Consider the following 16,324-nt stretch of genomic DNA (forward strand, 5'->3'; position numbering starts at 1 on the left):
AGCCGTGAAAGTCAGGCCCAGAGATTTTTTAAGGCACAATGTGTTGAATGTGGAGAAATGTGTCAAATGAAGCGCTAAAAAAACATCAAAGCTTCAGAAACATTTGACCTCCAAAAGCCCCGGGCTGTGTTGGGAAGCCAAACGAATATTGTTTTAAACAGTCATGTTAATATCGCTAATTGTATTTGATAAATTATACTTACTGAATGAACATTTCTGCTAATGAATAGAGTGAATGTTTCCCTCTTGTGTGTCTGACCCGTTGTTACAGTTAGCCTGTTATTGTTACAAGAATGGTTTTTTTCTTATCATTTTGTATATATAAATACACACACATGCATGTATACATATAATATTTTTTTTATTTATATATAAAATATTTATATTTATATATAATATAAATTATAAATAAATATATACAGTATATACATGAAAATATTTCTTAAATATATACATGCATGTGTGTGTATTTATATATATACAAAATAATTATACACAGTGCACACGCATATATTATGTAAACACAAACTTTTATTTTGGATGCGATTAATCGCGATTAATCTTTTCCCAGCCCTAATATATATATGTGTATATATATATGTATATATATATATATATATATATATATATATATGTGTATATATATGTGTGTGTGAGTGTATATATATGTATATATATGTATAAATGTGTATGTGTATATACACCCACACACTGTTTAAAAGCAAAATATATTTGTCCAACCTCATTTAAAAACAGTCTGTCTGTGCCATCTTTTGGACATTCATCATATTGCGTTGGTTTTCATTTCTTGTCCTCAAACAGAGCACTAATCGGTTTATGTTACACATGCTACATTGATTAAAAAAGAAAAATCAAATGTGTTTTTAGTGGTAGTATTATTTTATACAGAAATTTATTATTTATAATTCAGATGAGAATAAAGTAAGTGTTAGTTAAAATTTTAAGGAAAACAAATATATTGATATTTGCACAGCACACAAAAAAGAAACTCAGTTAACAATATAATGCCTATAAAAATTAAAAATATGGAGTTTTTATATTTTTAACATGATACAGTTAAGCAACCTCACATGACGAGTGCTCTTTCCTGAATACCATCACGATTGAAACTGCAATTAAGTCACTTACATTTTAGATGCATTATTGACTGTTTTTGTTCTGTTTCAGCAGTGAAAATTGTTAAAGATCACAGCACGACCATTGCGCATCTCACAGCAACGTGTTTTCTCATTTCTGAATGATTCAGCATTTGAACGAATCAGTTGACTCAAAGATTCAATGATCAATCCATAAACCTCTGTCTCATTCATGAATGACTTAGTAGTTCGAACGAATTGTTTGAACGATTGAATCAATGAATCGCTCATGAAGGCGGTTGCCTGGCGACACCTAAAGGCGGTTTAGTGTTATGTTTAACCCCCACTGTCCATTTGATTAATCACATTTCATTAATCACGAGAGTAAAGAGCTGACTGAAAAGATGATGACAGAATATTTTGTGTAAAAGCGCATATTTAAGCGAATCTGTCACTGTACTCTTTTGCTGTTGAGTTTTCCATGAAGAATAATAGGCTATTGAACTCACAATTCAAGCAATCGGCCCCCGAAATGCCACTCATTTTAAAATGAAACTAAAAAGCTCACGGCTGCACGGGCATTCATAACGGTCCGCGTCCACAGCGAGGAGCGAGCAGAAAAGAGCGAACGTTTTTTAGTTAATTCCTACTTCCATAGGAATTAATTTGAGCGCGCTGCGAGCGCCACCATGATCAATGTCCGTGCGGACGTCCGTATTATACTTTCACTTTATATTAGCGATCGCTGGTGTCACATGTTGATTAATCGGGATTCGGGGGGAATATACAGGTCCTTCTCAAAAAATTAGCATATTGTGATAAAGTTCATTATTTTCCATAATGTAATGATAAAAATTAAACTTTCATATATTTTAGATTCATTGCACACCAACTGAAATATTTCAGGTCTTATATTGTTTTAATACTGAGGATTTTGGCATACAGCTCATGAAAACCCAAAATTCCTATCTCAAAAAATTAGAATACCATGAAAAGGGTCTCTAAACGAGCTTTTAACCTAATCATCTGAATCAACTAATTAACTCTAAACACCTGCAAAAGATTCCTGAGGCTTTTAAAAACTCCCAGCCTGTTTCATTACTCAAAACTGCAATCATGGGTAAGACTGCCGACCTGACTGCTGTCCAGAAGGCAATCATTGACACCCTCAAGCAAGAGGGTAAGACACAGAAAGAGATTTCTGAACAAATAGGCTGTTCCCTGAGTGCTGTATCAAGGCACTTCCCACTTTGCTGGGAAGTCTTTGGGAAGGAAAAAGTGTGGTAGAAAACGCTGCACAACGAGAAGAGGTGACTGGACCCTGAGGAAGATTGTGGAGAAGGACCGATTCCAGACCTTGGAGGACCTGCGGAAGCAGTGGACTGACTCTGGAGTAGAAACATCCGCACAGGCGTGTGCAAGAAATGGGCTACAGGTGCCGCATTCCCCAGGTCAAGCCACTTTTGAACCAGAAACAGCGGCAGAAGCGCCTGACCTGGGCTACAGAGAAGCAAAAGGGTGATTTCAAAGCATTTTGAAAGTGACACACTTCCTGCTGCCAGTTGGTGGCGCTATAACTTTGACTCACAATACTTACATCCATGTGATCGGCCTCTTACAACGAACACACTGCTGAAGTTTCACACCGTCACCCTGGTGCCTTTAGGGTTATTGTGCACGACGTACAATAACGTAGCCCTGCTTTGACTGTCGAAAAGAAGTGTGCTGTAGAGCTTGCATCAGTTTGGGCTCTGCAAAAGTGCGCATAGAGGGCACATATCAACCACAAAGTATGCGTGAGCAACCTTCTGAAACCTAAAATGACAAATGAGACACCCTACAGACGGTCTGGATTTTACGGACACATGAAATAAGTACACAAGACTGAAAATTCATATGAAGTGTGCCATGTGGGACAGGGCCTATGATCGTGAACCACAATAGCCACTTATATTGATTTTGCCCGGCAATCATTTCCCATGTTTGATTTCTGTACCGTTGCTGACTACATACTGCCTGGCCCAATCTGGATTGTTAATTGGACTCTGATTCTTGCTGCCTGCCTCAGCCCTTTGCCTGTCAACCTGGTTTGTCTCTGCCTTTTCTGTTCTGCCCTGTTTGCCATTGCTCACCCTTTCTGTCTTGACCATTCTTAATAAAAAGCTGCAAATCGATCCCCCTGGCCGGACCCTGCCTCGTTACAACACATATGCTGCATCTGCATCTCACTCTCTCTCTCTCCCTCTCTCTCTCTCGCAAACACACACAAAGTTCTATCGCGCCAGCGCGCCTCTCTCGCAGCACACACACACTCCAGCTTTAGAGAGAGGCGCGCGCCATCAAACTGTGTGTGTGTGTGTGAGAGAGAGAGAGAGAGAGAGAGAGAGAGAAGCGCGGGCGCGATCGAACTGTGTGTGTGTGTGTGCGCGCGTGTGAGAGAGAGAGGAGCGGGCGCGATCGAACTGTGTTCGTGTGTGAACAGTGGAAACATACTCCCTCATTTTTTTCATACAGGACATCATTCAGACTGCAAACTGTTTATTTATATTTGTGTACACTCGCTATAAAACACCACATCCTCAGTCACATGCGTAATATATTTATATATAAATATAATTTTGGACACAAGAGGGCAGTATAGCCCTATTTATGATTTTGTGTTTAAACTATCACTGGAAGAGACCGCTGGCAATTTATCATCCTCAATGTCTTGACTTCATGCTGACCGAGTTTCGTGGTGTTTGGATTAATTCTCTAGGAGAAGTATATAAAAAATAAAAGCATGCATTTTCCAAACAACCCATAATTGCTGACTTCCTGTTGAGCTGTCGTTAAACTTAGAGCACGAAAGTTGTTCGGCCCGATGAGATGTAAATATGTACCGAGTTTCATATTATTACATGCAAGCATGTTTGATATATGGACAAGTGTTCGAATCGCATTCCAGGGGGCGCTGTCGAGCCCCCCTGCCACGCCCGGGTACCAGCTTCAGCCCGGCCCTGATGGCCGCTGGATCTGACCTGTGTGCAAATTTTCAAAAGTTTTCGAGCACGTTAAGGGCCCCAAAACCTTGAAAAACAAAAATAAAAGCATTCTCACTCAGCAGACAAATCCCCCTCCCCCCAAACACACGGAGAGACGTAGAGTCAGAGAGAGAGGAAGAGAAAATTCTCCAAAACATCCACATTCAAACCAAAATATCTGACTTCCTGTTGGTCTGAGCTAATATCTGTAAATTAGAAAGTTGTCCAGCTCGATATGAACAATATACATACTGAGTTTTAAGATTGTAGATAAAAGTATAGACCTAACTCCCCCTCTTTTGTCAAAAGGTGGCGCTACTGAGCCCCTGCACCACGCCCGTTTCTGAAACTTTGCACATGTCTACTGGCTAATAAATGTGATGTTTCTGTCGAGTTTCATGCAATTTCAAGTATGCTAAGAGTCTCAAAAGCATCAAAAAATAATCTTAAAGTTTGATGCGTTACCACGGCAACAGTATCTAAGATATCAATAATCCTTTCACAGGTCTACATCTGCCGTGTGTTTACATTATACACATAAAGTTTTAAGCAAATCGGGTAAAAATAAGAGAAAGTGGCATCCTGTCAAAATGTGCCTTAATGTGGCAGGTGATGAACACAAAGAACAAGAGGGATCCTCTCCTATCCAGAGGTTTAGGTTCTGTGGTGATGGGAGAACATCATATGTTGACCTGATAAGGAAATTGATCCTACTCTCTTCCATTGACCAAAGGTCTTGCCAGCCCATCTTGTGTTGTTCCACACTCTCCCATCTCATCCACTTTCACTGCTTGGCCTGGGAAATGACCTTTAAACACCTCATCCTCTCCTCCTGCTTTCACATCTCGTTGACTACCAGCTTCCTCCTTTGAGCTGGGGCTGCCTTGTGCCATTAAGGAGGAGCTACCTGAGCCCAAAACCCCCTCTTCCATGCTGTACCTGTCCCACGATATCCCCAATTTGAAGGTCAGCCTTTGCCTCTTCCACAGATTTCTTTGCTGACCACTTTCTACCAGTTTTTAACACAGGTGCTGCCTCCTTTACACATTTGTCGCGTGACTCTACTAAGGTCATTTTCAGTCTGACCTTGGCGCACTTAAACTCCTCGGTTAAAGCAGAGACTGTCAGCTGCAATATTCCTTTACTATAAAGTCTCACTCTGCTGAGGCCGCGTGGAGCTCCCAACCATTTCCTGATATATGAACTTATTAACGCTTCCAGCTTTATCCACTGTTGTCAAAGAAACCTCAGCAGTAGACCAAACTGAAAGCACCAGAGTTTTAGTTTGCCTGGTAGAGCGCAGCTGTTTATGCTCTTCAACCCTTCCACTGCTTGTCGTCTAACTTCTCCCACTCGACCTGTATCCTTTAGATCCCCATCGTACCATCTCCCAAGACTCTTCACTGGCTTCTCAGAAACTGTTGGTATTGCCTCACCATTAATGAAGAATGTTTTATCAACTACTTTGCCTTTAATTATCGAGATGCTCCTTGATTTAACACGTTTAAAAATTCTATTCGTGCCCATTCAATGTTATCGGTTAACTTACCCAATAACCGATTAGTGCAGGCTACAGTTGTAGTCATGGTTGTCATGTCATCCATGTATGCTCTGATTGGCTGATCGCATCCCAGAAGCCATGCGCTCTCCTCCTACTACACATTTTGATGCCCTAATGATTACTTCCATTGCCATGGTAAAAGCCAGTGGAGAAATGGTGCATCCTGCCATTATTCCAACCTCTAAGCATTGCCATGTAGTGCTGAATTCTGGAGTTGAGAAACTAAATTGCAAATCTCCAAAATAGGCTTTCACTAAATTTGTTATCGACATCTATACCCTGAAAAAATCAAATGCTGCCCAAAGAAGCTCATGTGGCACTGAACCATATTCATTAGCCAAATCCAGGAATGTCACCTGGAGCTCCTTTTCCTTTTTTTCTGATTGAATTCATTGTCAGATAACATTGATGTGTTCTAAGCATCCTGAGAACTCTGGAATGCCTGCTTTTTGAACTGAAGTGTCAATGAAGCCATTCTTTAATAGGTAGGTTGACAATCTCTGAGCAATAATGCTGAAGAAAATCTTACCTTCGACGTTTAATCGTGAAATAGGGCGAAACTGACTGATGCTTGCAGCATCTTTTTCTTTGGGTACAAATACTCCACCTGCTCAGTGCCATGCTCTAGGTACAACCTGCTTTTCCCATGCCACTTTTATCAATTTCCACAGAATGCGTAGAACTCCTGAAGCACACTTGTACACTCTGTACGGAACTCCATTAGGCCCTGGAGATGATGAAGCCCTTGCCTTTCTCACTGCCTGACTGATGCTTGTAGCATCTTTTTCTTTGGGTACAAAAACTCCACCTGCTCGTTGCCATGCTCTAGGTACAACCTGCTTTTCCCATGCCACTTTTATCAATTTCCACAGAATGCGTATATATATATTTTTTTTATATATATATATAAAATATGTATTATTATTATCATCATCATTTTTTTATAATATATATATTTATTTCAATAAAAAATTACAAAGTAGCAAATACCTTGTCAAGATTGTTCACTCCACCTTTGGTCCTGTTGTAGTACAATATCATCTCTGGTTTCCTGTCTTCTCTTTCACTCACTGCTAGCTCTTGGTGCACAGTGCTCATGAGAAGAACGTTTTTCTTTTTCTTTGGACAGTAGGACACAATGGCGTGTGTCTCTGTGTAAGCGAACAGAGATGAGAACTGAGCCGGCCTATTGGATTAGACAGTGCACCTGGCAGCTCTGGTTTTTTCCTACGGATCGTTCCTGCCATTCTTATTTTCTTCATTAGGAGCTCTCTGCCAAGAGCAAACGAAGTAAAAAAGTTGTCACATGTGACAATATGGCCTTGAAACGACATTTCGAGGACTATTCTCTTTCCCAAGTTTCTCTCGTGTGGAATCCCTGGAGGTTTTCCGGTGTACACCTGCATGTTAAAACAGTAGCTCGTTTTTGCATCGCAGGCTGCCCATATTTTAATGCCACATTTGGCTGGGTTTTTTTTGGCATATACTGTTTGAAAGGGCACCGGCCCCTGAATCCCACCAGGCTCTCATCAACAGTTATGTTGATATCAGGACGGTACATGAGTGGTAGTCTTTCTACCCAGTGTTCCCACATCTCTCGGATCGGTGCCAGCTTATCCTTTTCCCTCCTTGCAGCTATTGACCTCTTATCATCGAAGCGTAAAATCCTAGTCAGCCGTTTGAATTTGTTCAGTGGCGTGGGGGTACGAAAAATTGCCCTCACTATCCCATAAACTGGATGCCGATTCATGTTGAGATATTAAAATCCCAGCAAGAATAAGAATGCCAATAAATGCCGGGATTTTATTCCAATCAATATTGCACCATTCGTCACCAAACACTTGTTGCCCCTCTAAATGTGTCATCTCAAGAAGCATTTTTAGCATGGAGCTCGGAAAAAATAGCTCGGAAAAAATAGTGGATTTGAGATCTTCAGCTCTGACACAGGCATACCTTGTGGGTCCAGGGGTATTTCTTCTGACCTCCTCTGCCCGTGCTCTCCCTTGTGTCTGTGGAGGAGGAATTGAACTCCACAGTATTTCCCCGTTCTTGGAGAGGTAGGTTTCAGGGCCTTCTCTCTCAGGTACAGGACCTTCCTCCTCTGAATCCTCATCCTCTGTGTCAGCCTCCGTGAAGTTTGGGTCAGCCTGTGTGTGTGTGTGTGTGTGTGTGTGTGTGTGTGTGTGTGTGTGTGTGTGTGTGTGTGTGTGTGTGTGTGTGTGTGTGTGTGTGTGTGTGTGTGTGTGTGTGTGTGTTTGTGTGTGTGTGAGGGTGTCTATTTTTCAACCTTGGCTTACACAGTCTCATGCTTTCATTGCTGTGCGCTTTATTTCTTACATTGATGAATAATTGCTTTTATTTCACACATTTCCCAAAATTAGCATTTGCAATGACACAAGTTCATTTGTGTGTGCATGTGTTTTTGTGTGTGTGTGTGAGTGTATTTGTCTGTTTTGCCCTCATGATGTTTTAGAGATTCACCCCTTCACTATTGTGTGCTTTTTTTTCTGCATCGTGGCTGATCGTACGTGTAGATTGTACGTACAAAAAAACTCTGTATTTTCATACGTTTGCCAATTTCCCATTCATTTCCTATGGCGGTCACTTTTGACCCGAAGGTCCTGAGTGTGACTATTTTTTTTACGAGCACTTAGACTTTTCAAATCCTGTCCCCAATTTTTTGTGTGTTCATATACCAAGTACCATAAAAGTCACCAAGTTTCATACCATTCCGATGAAGCTACGATATTTAAAAAAAATAAATTAAAAAAATTCCGGTCAGAAGTGACCGAAGTACCTAAAAAAACAAGGGACTGAACAACCAGGAACTAGCAAAAGTTACACACAGACGACGACAGACCCTGAACAGGACTAAACATGGGGCTTAAATACACACCAAACAATTAGTAACCATGAAAACAAACTGTCAGGGGGCAGATTAGAAGATTAACAAAGTAATGCAAACGTGATCAGAGTTTTGTTTTTGATCTCTTTTCCCATTCTAAGGCCTTGTCTACATGGAGACACGTTTAGCTGTATAGGTAAAACTTTTGAATCGTATCGGCATTCAGTCAAGACAGATCGGGCGTTTTGAAAGCCTGAAACCACAATTTTTTAAAACCGGGTCCTAGAGTGGATAAATCTGAAAACGACACCCTTGCGTTTTCACGTCTACAGGCAATCTGTATATTTTATGAAATGATGTCATTACCCCACGTGTCGACCCTAGTCAGACACCGCTACGTCACGTAACAGCAACAACAACTACATGCTTGTGTTCGTGCTTCAGAAGCTACTGTGCCCCTTTTATTTCTTTATTTATTATTTACTTGAATGTATTTGTATTTTATTTCTTTATTTTACTTCTTTATTTATGTTCTTTCTTAATCAGACAACAGACAAGCATCATAGCATAAGACATTTCATATTTTGTGCCAGGCCATTTATGGTTTTTACATTGTTCAATAAAGTTCTTGGTAAAAGAAAAAAGAAGCTACGGAGCCTATTGTTTTTGTATACAGCGCGCAAGGTTTATGTGCATGCTCCAAGTCTTCTCTGTTTTTAGCGTATCTCTGTGGCAGAATTACAGCGCCACATACTGGTTTGGGATGTATACTACATCGTTTTGAGTCACGATGCTGTGTTTACGGATTTTTTTTTTAGAACGAGGGAAGAAAAAGATCGGAAAGGAAAAGCTCTGGCTTCATGTGGAAGTGGCCTAAATATGAACAAATAAACTCAAAACATGATACATAAAATAATACTTCCACAAAGAGATTACAGTCCGAAATTATATTGGAAACACATGGCAGTTTTATTACTGTGTGGTCTGCGTGAGCCATTGGTGCTTGGACCTAGATAATTGTGGTTATCACACACTTATGAATAATGAAGTTGTTTTAATATATAATAACTGTTCTATACAGCCCTGACCTGTATGAATAACATTTTATTCTCTCCTCAATGAAATGTTCTCACCCATGTGAGCATAAATGTATCATTGATTTGCTTTAGTTTTCTTATTCATTATGTTGTTTCAGAAACTCAGTCAGTTTAGTGAGATTAGTCATTTAGGAGATACTTTCTTATCCAAAGTGCACATATGTTTCTTTTCTGTAGTATCTGGCCACTAGAGCGGACAACATAACTATTCTAATGGAAGAGTTATTGCAACGCTACTTTTGTGACGAGTTAGCAGAAAGGCGAAAAGTACATGAAGAAGAGATGAAAGAACTGTCAAAGTAAGTTGGCTTTGGATATAGTGGTTTTCCTAAAACTTTTCTGACCTTTGCTGTAACATGTCTTCACACACTTACACCATACACACATAGGTTGTGATCACCTCTCAAAGGCTGTTATCTTTGTTATACCCTGAACAATTAATGATTCATCGCATAGCTATTAGTTATCTATATTGTAATTGTTTTCCATTGCTTGCCAGGACATTGGTATTGTCTCTCGTTCATGTGTTGCACTTTCTTCTTGTTTCAGCTTGAACCAGGAAGTGCCCATCTTTGTTTGCACCATGGCATTTCCTACCATTCCCTGTCCACTGCATGTTTTTGAGCCTCGATACAGGCTAATGATACGCAGATCTATGGAAACTGGAACCAAACAGTTTGGCATGTGCATTGCTGATGAACTAAAAGGGTAAGAGGCCTTGAATAAAATTTTAAATGTGGGTCTACATTTATTTACTGGTTAATAAAGGAAAATCTGTTTGGTATGGTATTGCAATTCAAAAGGTGAATACATAATTAACTAGTCTGTCATAACTAGTCATAATTTGTGTCTATCTTTTTCACCTATATGTGGTCGACCAATTAAAGGGTCATGAATGCCCTATTTCAGATCCTATAACAATGCGCCTGAATACAGCTCGTTTTCAGACCAGCACGGCCATACCAAATAGTTTTAGTTTATCACAGATGGGCGCAATTGCATTTGCTATTTAAACAACGTGACGCAGGATGTGAAAATGAGAACTGTGTCGGTCTGAAACTAGCAAAAAAGACTTGCGCCATTGCACAAGGTTTATGATAGGGCCCAATGTAGGTAAATATTAAGGCGACTTTTTCCTTCTGGAAAAATTACCTCAGGTAAAACTAATCCTGTGTGAATAGACCCACTGTAAGTATGTACAGTAGGTAGTAAACCAGAATGCCTATAACCGTCACTCTAGCTGCCGTGGCAAAGTCACCGCGGCAAAAATAAACCAAGTAATTTCAAAGTCATCCGCGAAATGACCGCCAGGAGGGCAAAGGGACAGCAGCAATTGCCGCATTTTGAAACGTAAGTGGGGCTAATGTCAATTAACAGTAAGGATGAAATACTACAACTATGGTAATTTCCAAATAAGCCTAAAACAAATATGAAAAATAAAAAAAGAACTATTGACATTCACTGTACAATAATGAAACAACCTAAGATTTGGTGGAGTTGAAACTGCATGTTATAAAGACAATTGGTTAATTTAATAACTTTTTTCATTATTTCAACAAGAATGAGACTGATTACATATGTAAAAAAACAACATCCAAACAAAACAAAATAGAATAGAACAAACTTTTAGGGAAAAAAATAATACAAGTTTTTTTAATTTTATTTTTTAAATATGCCTATTAGGCTAACACAGAATTGGTTAAATTTAACAAAAGCAGAAATTGAATATATAAAAGTACATTTTAAATAGAATAGAACAAACTTTAAAACAGAAAAATACAATCAAAAGTTAAAAATAGAGACTACAACAATATAGCCTATATTTCATATTGTAGACTTCGGTGGGCAACAGAAGATAACCAACTAACAAACAAACAAACAAACAAAATACACCAAAAGACCATTATAGGCATATCTTGCAGTCAGAGAAAATAAATTAGTTGCAATGATGCTGATTATTTTTACTATTCAATTTAGGAATGAGACGAATGAAGAGTGCTTCTCTCTCGTGTTCGCGCACAATGACACAATGACTGCTGGACAACCGAACTTCTGGGATTTCTAGTAAATTTGTGGTCGAGTGGTAGAACTTCCAATGATTTAAATGACATTGGTTCAAATCCTGAATAAACATGGGCTACTGTAATTTTTTTATTATTATTATTAATGGTGAGTGATTTTTCTAGTTCTAAAACTGTTACAGCATATAGTTTTTTTTGCTTATATTTATAAAATAAAATGACCATGCATTTCCATTTTACACTAAGGAACAAATATCCAACAGAATGACTGAATTTACATTTGTATAATAATTCCATTCGTAATTTCAAAAGCAGTTCTGTTAAAAACAGAAAAAAAAACTTTATGGGGTTAAAAGCACAGACCTGACGCCACAACGGTATTCACTTTGGGAAGCACACCGTGTAATGAAGAGGCACCACTTCAAGGCATAGAGCCGCCTGGTAGAGGGGGCTCTAACTTGAGTGATGGTATCTATAACAGCTGGTGATAGTCCTCTGAATTCCTCCTCGTCTCAGCCAGGGACCAGACATGGAGGTTCCAGAGGACTGGGCATGGGTGCCAGATTGTGTCCTGCCCCTGTGAAAGAAGGTTCTTTCTCAAGGGAATCAAACAGGGAGGAGATGACTCTATCAGTGTGAGCCAGTAATGAGGGAGCATTAGGACTTATGCTCTTCCTCCCTGACTATGCACAGAGTCTGTGCAATCAGGCTCACTGGGAGAAATGCATACTTGCACAGGCCCTGGGGCCATCTATGTGTCTGTGTGTCTGTGCCGAGGGGGGCCTCAGTCAGGGAATACCACAGTGGGAAGATTCCTGGGAAGCGAACAGGTCTACCTGTGCTTCGTCGAATCGATTCCATATCTGCTGGAATGTCATGCCCAGAATGTGAGTGGTGCACAGTGACTACAGTTGTGACATACGATGAGAGCGGATGCCGCCCTGATGATTTTATATATGCCACTGTTGCTGTGTTGTCTGTCCGGACCAACATGTGCTTTCCCTGAATCAACAGTCGAAACCTCTTTATAGCTAGTAGCACTGCCAACAACTGAAAACAGTTGATATGCCAGTGCAGTCTGGGCCCTGTCCAGCATCCCATGCCTTTTGCATACAGTGCCCCAGCCAGTCTCGGAGGTGTATGTTGTGATTTCAGCAATCTCAACCCAAAGGACAGGAGCGTTCTCAAGTCGTACTGAGGTGGAGAGCACTCCACTGTACCTGGGTGGGCACCTAAGAATTAAATTGGCAGCATTTTGTGGGCATAAATGCACCGCAAAAGCACGCTCCACTGTGAAACAACCGAGTGGTCCCCTCCGCCCTGTCCTGAGGATACTCTCGGCCTCTTGAATTATGAGAGCCTCAACTGCAACTTCCCAATGGGCAGGCTCTCGCAGTGAGAGCATGATGCGTCCACGAACGCTGTTTCAGTATGGGCACTGCCCAAGTGGTGCAGACAGCGATTGTGCCCATCTGAGGGTGTTCAAAATTCCACTTATCCAGAAGGACATCTTTAAAAGATGTGATCCACTGTGCAGCTCTTTTAGAGGAATGCTCTTAAATAGGGAAATTTTCTTTTTCAGAACGCCACTGATGCACCCAGGGGAACTCTCTGCACTTCTCTGTGTACGCTGGAGAGAGACTGCTGATCTTTGCTGCGAAATCCAGCAACAAAGATCTTTTAGAGGTGAATGGAAAATTAGATTCTCTTTCAATGATGAAGAGATTCTGTGCTTAGGCTCCGAAGAACAAAGCTGAAGTGTATGTGCAGCCAGCCTGCTTATATACTAGGGCTGCACAATTAATAAAATTTCTAATTGTGATTATGATTACAGATGCCATGATTACATAATTGTTCAAAGCCGCAATTACAAAAAAAAGTCCACTTATATTATTATGCGTGCTTAATAAGAAGTGTGTTTAAAGCATGTTACGTTGTGAGAGGCAAATCAAGTCTACTAGCAGCCATATTACCCTGTAGCCCAAGATTGGTTGCCTACTAAATCTAAGCAGGGATGAGCCTGGTCAGTACCTGGATGGGAAACCACCTGGGAAAACCAGGTTGCTGCTGGAGAGGTCTTAGTTAGGCCAGTAAGGGGTGCTCAGCCTGTCGCAGATATATCGGCATCGGCGTATATGACAGATATTCATCCGATATGAATGTTGTTGTTTTTTACAGAACATATAACGTGGATAAAATCCTTGTAAATTGTGTAACTACGTAGTTTGTCCAGCAGAGCACGCTCCATTGTTTGCTACTGGCGACCCATGTCACTGTAGTCAGTGTAGTGACCAAGGGGGTAATCCATCAGGCGGAAGTTGAAGCTGCCTCCGGGGGCCGCCATTGTAGCTGGCTATCACCTGCTGTTAGCATCCCATTGACTCCCATTCATTTTGGCGTCACTTTGACAGCGAATAACTTTACATCTGAGGCGTCCAAAGACTTCATTTGTCCATTATTTATTTCTAAAGAAACACGACAATGTATAAAAGGCTCCATTACTTTGTATCTTACGTTATGGCCCCGTAGAAGCCATTCTTGTAAAAATAGGCTAAAAATTGCGTCATAACCACGCGACTTCATGTCGCACAATAGAGACATTACCGTATAGACAAGAGGAGAAGCTCGCACAGTCTCGCAGGCGTACTGACGTTAAATTTTAAATAAATAAATATTAAGCAAAATGACAAAATAATTAATCAGAATACTTACCAAAAGTTGCTGCAGGTCGCGCTTCACAGTCTCTGTGCACGATTAACGTTGGGTGACTGTCTATGGGTGATTCAGATTTGTCTTGGCACAGCTACTAGAAGATTTACAACTGTCAGTCAGATTGCTCACGTGACATCTACGTCATCAAGCTCAGTTTGAGCCTGCGCAGAACGCTTGGCTATCAGGAAGTGAGTGCCCATGTTCGGCTTCAACTCTCTCCGTTGAAATCAACGAGGTCGCTGTGTCCATTTCTTTTACTGTCTATGGTAGTGACACCAGCCAACCCTTTCACTTCAGTAAAAGCAGGTCTTTTCTTCAGACACGGTGTAAGATGCGCACACATTAGTCAATTCAATTCAAGTCAATTTATTTATAGAGCACAACATAAACACAACATTTGTTGATCCAAAGTGCTTGACAGATGGTCAAATAGGGTAATAGAGAAAAACTAATAATAATAGACTAATAAAAGAACATTTCTACATACACATACAAAATACGCGGTGTAACATACACAGCATCACTCAAATGCAAGAGTATAAAAATGAGTCTTTAAACTAGATTTAAAAACGTTGAGCGATGGATAGGCCCTGATAATAAAAGGTAAGCTGTTCCAAAGTTTTGGTGCAGCAACCGTGAAAGCTCTGTCGCCTTTGGATTTGCAATGTGAATGAGGGACTGATAAAAGAAGCTGGTTACAAGATCTTAATGACCTAGAGGTTGTATATGGCTGGATAAGTTCACAGATGTAATCCGGGGCTGATTTTTGTATGGCCTTATATATAAAAAGAAGAACCTTAAAATCAACTCTGAATTTGACAGGGAGCCAGTGCAGTGAAGAAAGAACAGAAGTGGTATGCTCCCGTTTTTTTGTTCCTGTCAGCAATCTGGCTGCCGCATCTGAAGCCGAGATAGAGTGCTTTGAGGAAGGCCGACATACAAAGAATTACAGTAGTCCAGTCTAGAAGAGATTAGTGTGTGAATGACAATTTCAGGATCTTTTTGAGAAAGAAAATGTTTTACCTTCGCAACAGATCTGAGGTGAAAGAAGCTACTCTTAACAACCATGTTCACCTGTTTGTCAAATTGTAATAAAGGATCAAAATTAACCCCTAGATTTTTTACATTGGGTTGTAAGCTATCACTAAGGGAGCCTAACCTACTTGTCAGAGTTGTATTGAGTGCAGCGGAGCCTAGCAAAAGAACCTCAGTTTTGTCGGTGTGTAACTGCAGGAAATTGTTAGCCATCCAAATTTTCACATAGCAGGGATATTTTATGCTATATTTCTGGAGAATGGAACCCAGGGGGAGCATATAGAGTGAAAACAACAAAGGGCCAAGAATAGAACCCTGGGGAACACCATAAGGGACGGGTGCAGTAGGTGAGGTAAACGACCCAATATTTACTGAAAGCGTCCTACCCTTTAAATAAGAGTTGAACCATTGCAATGCCGTGCCTTGAACCACTACTGTATATTGAAGTCGTTTCAAGAGGATGTCGTGGTCAATAGTGTCAAAAGCTGCACTCAAATCTAGTAGCAACAGAATGACAGATGACCCAGAATCAGTAGACAACAATAGATAATTCGTAATTTTAAGCAAGGTTGACTCTGTACTGTGAAATGCTCTAAAACCAGATTGGAACTTATCCAAAATGTTAAAAGTATCTAAAAAATAAGTAAACTGTGAGAGCACTGCTTTCTCCAAAACCTTTGAAATAAATGGGAGTTTAGAAATTGGCCGGTAGTTGCTAAGAACAGATGGATCAAGGTGAGATCTTTTGAGCAAAGGCTGTACAGAAGCATGTTTAAAAGACTCAGGAAAAACTCCACTAGACAAAGAACTGCTTACAATAGTTAAAAGCCGGGGCTAATAGTGTCTAATACCTCTCTAAGCAAACGGCTAGGCAGTACATCAGATTGACAGTATGTAAATTTCATTTTAGAGATTAATGCACTTAATTGAGAT

The 16,324-nt window shown here is 40.3% G+C and overlaps 1 protein-coding gene across 2 annotated transcripts in view; it reads left to right on the plus strand.

Moving 5' to 3' along the window:
- lonrf2 (LON peptidase N-terminal domain and ring finger 2) overlaps positions 1–16,324 on the plus strand; it is a 126,619-nt gene that overhangs the window by 78,653 nt on the left and 31,642 nt on the right. For both annotated transcript variants that reach the window (XM_077232288.1, XM_077232287.1), the window contains exons 8-9: positions 9,801–9,922; positions 10,173–10,331. In XM_077232288.1, coding sequence (XP_077088403.1) covers positions 9,801–9,922; positions 10,173–10,331 — 281 coding nt within the window. The remainder of the gene's footprint in view (positions 1–9,800; positions 9,923–10,172; positions 10,332–16,324) is intronic.

Source organism: Siphateles boraxobius, unplaced genomic scaffold (genome assembly GCF_051911475.1).
Source record: "Siphateles boraxobius isolate OS27281-9 unplaced genomic scaffold, OSU_SipBor_1 17, whole genome shotgun sequence".
Lineage (NCBI taxonomy): Eukaryota > Metazoa > Chordata > Actinopteri > Cypriniformes > Leuciscidae > Siphateles > Siphateles boraxobius.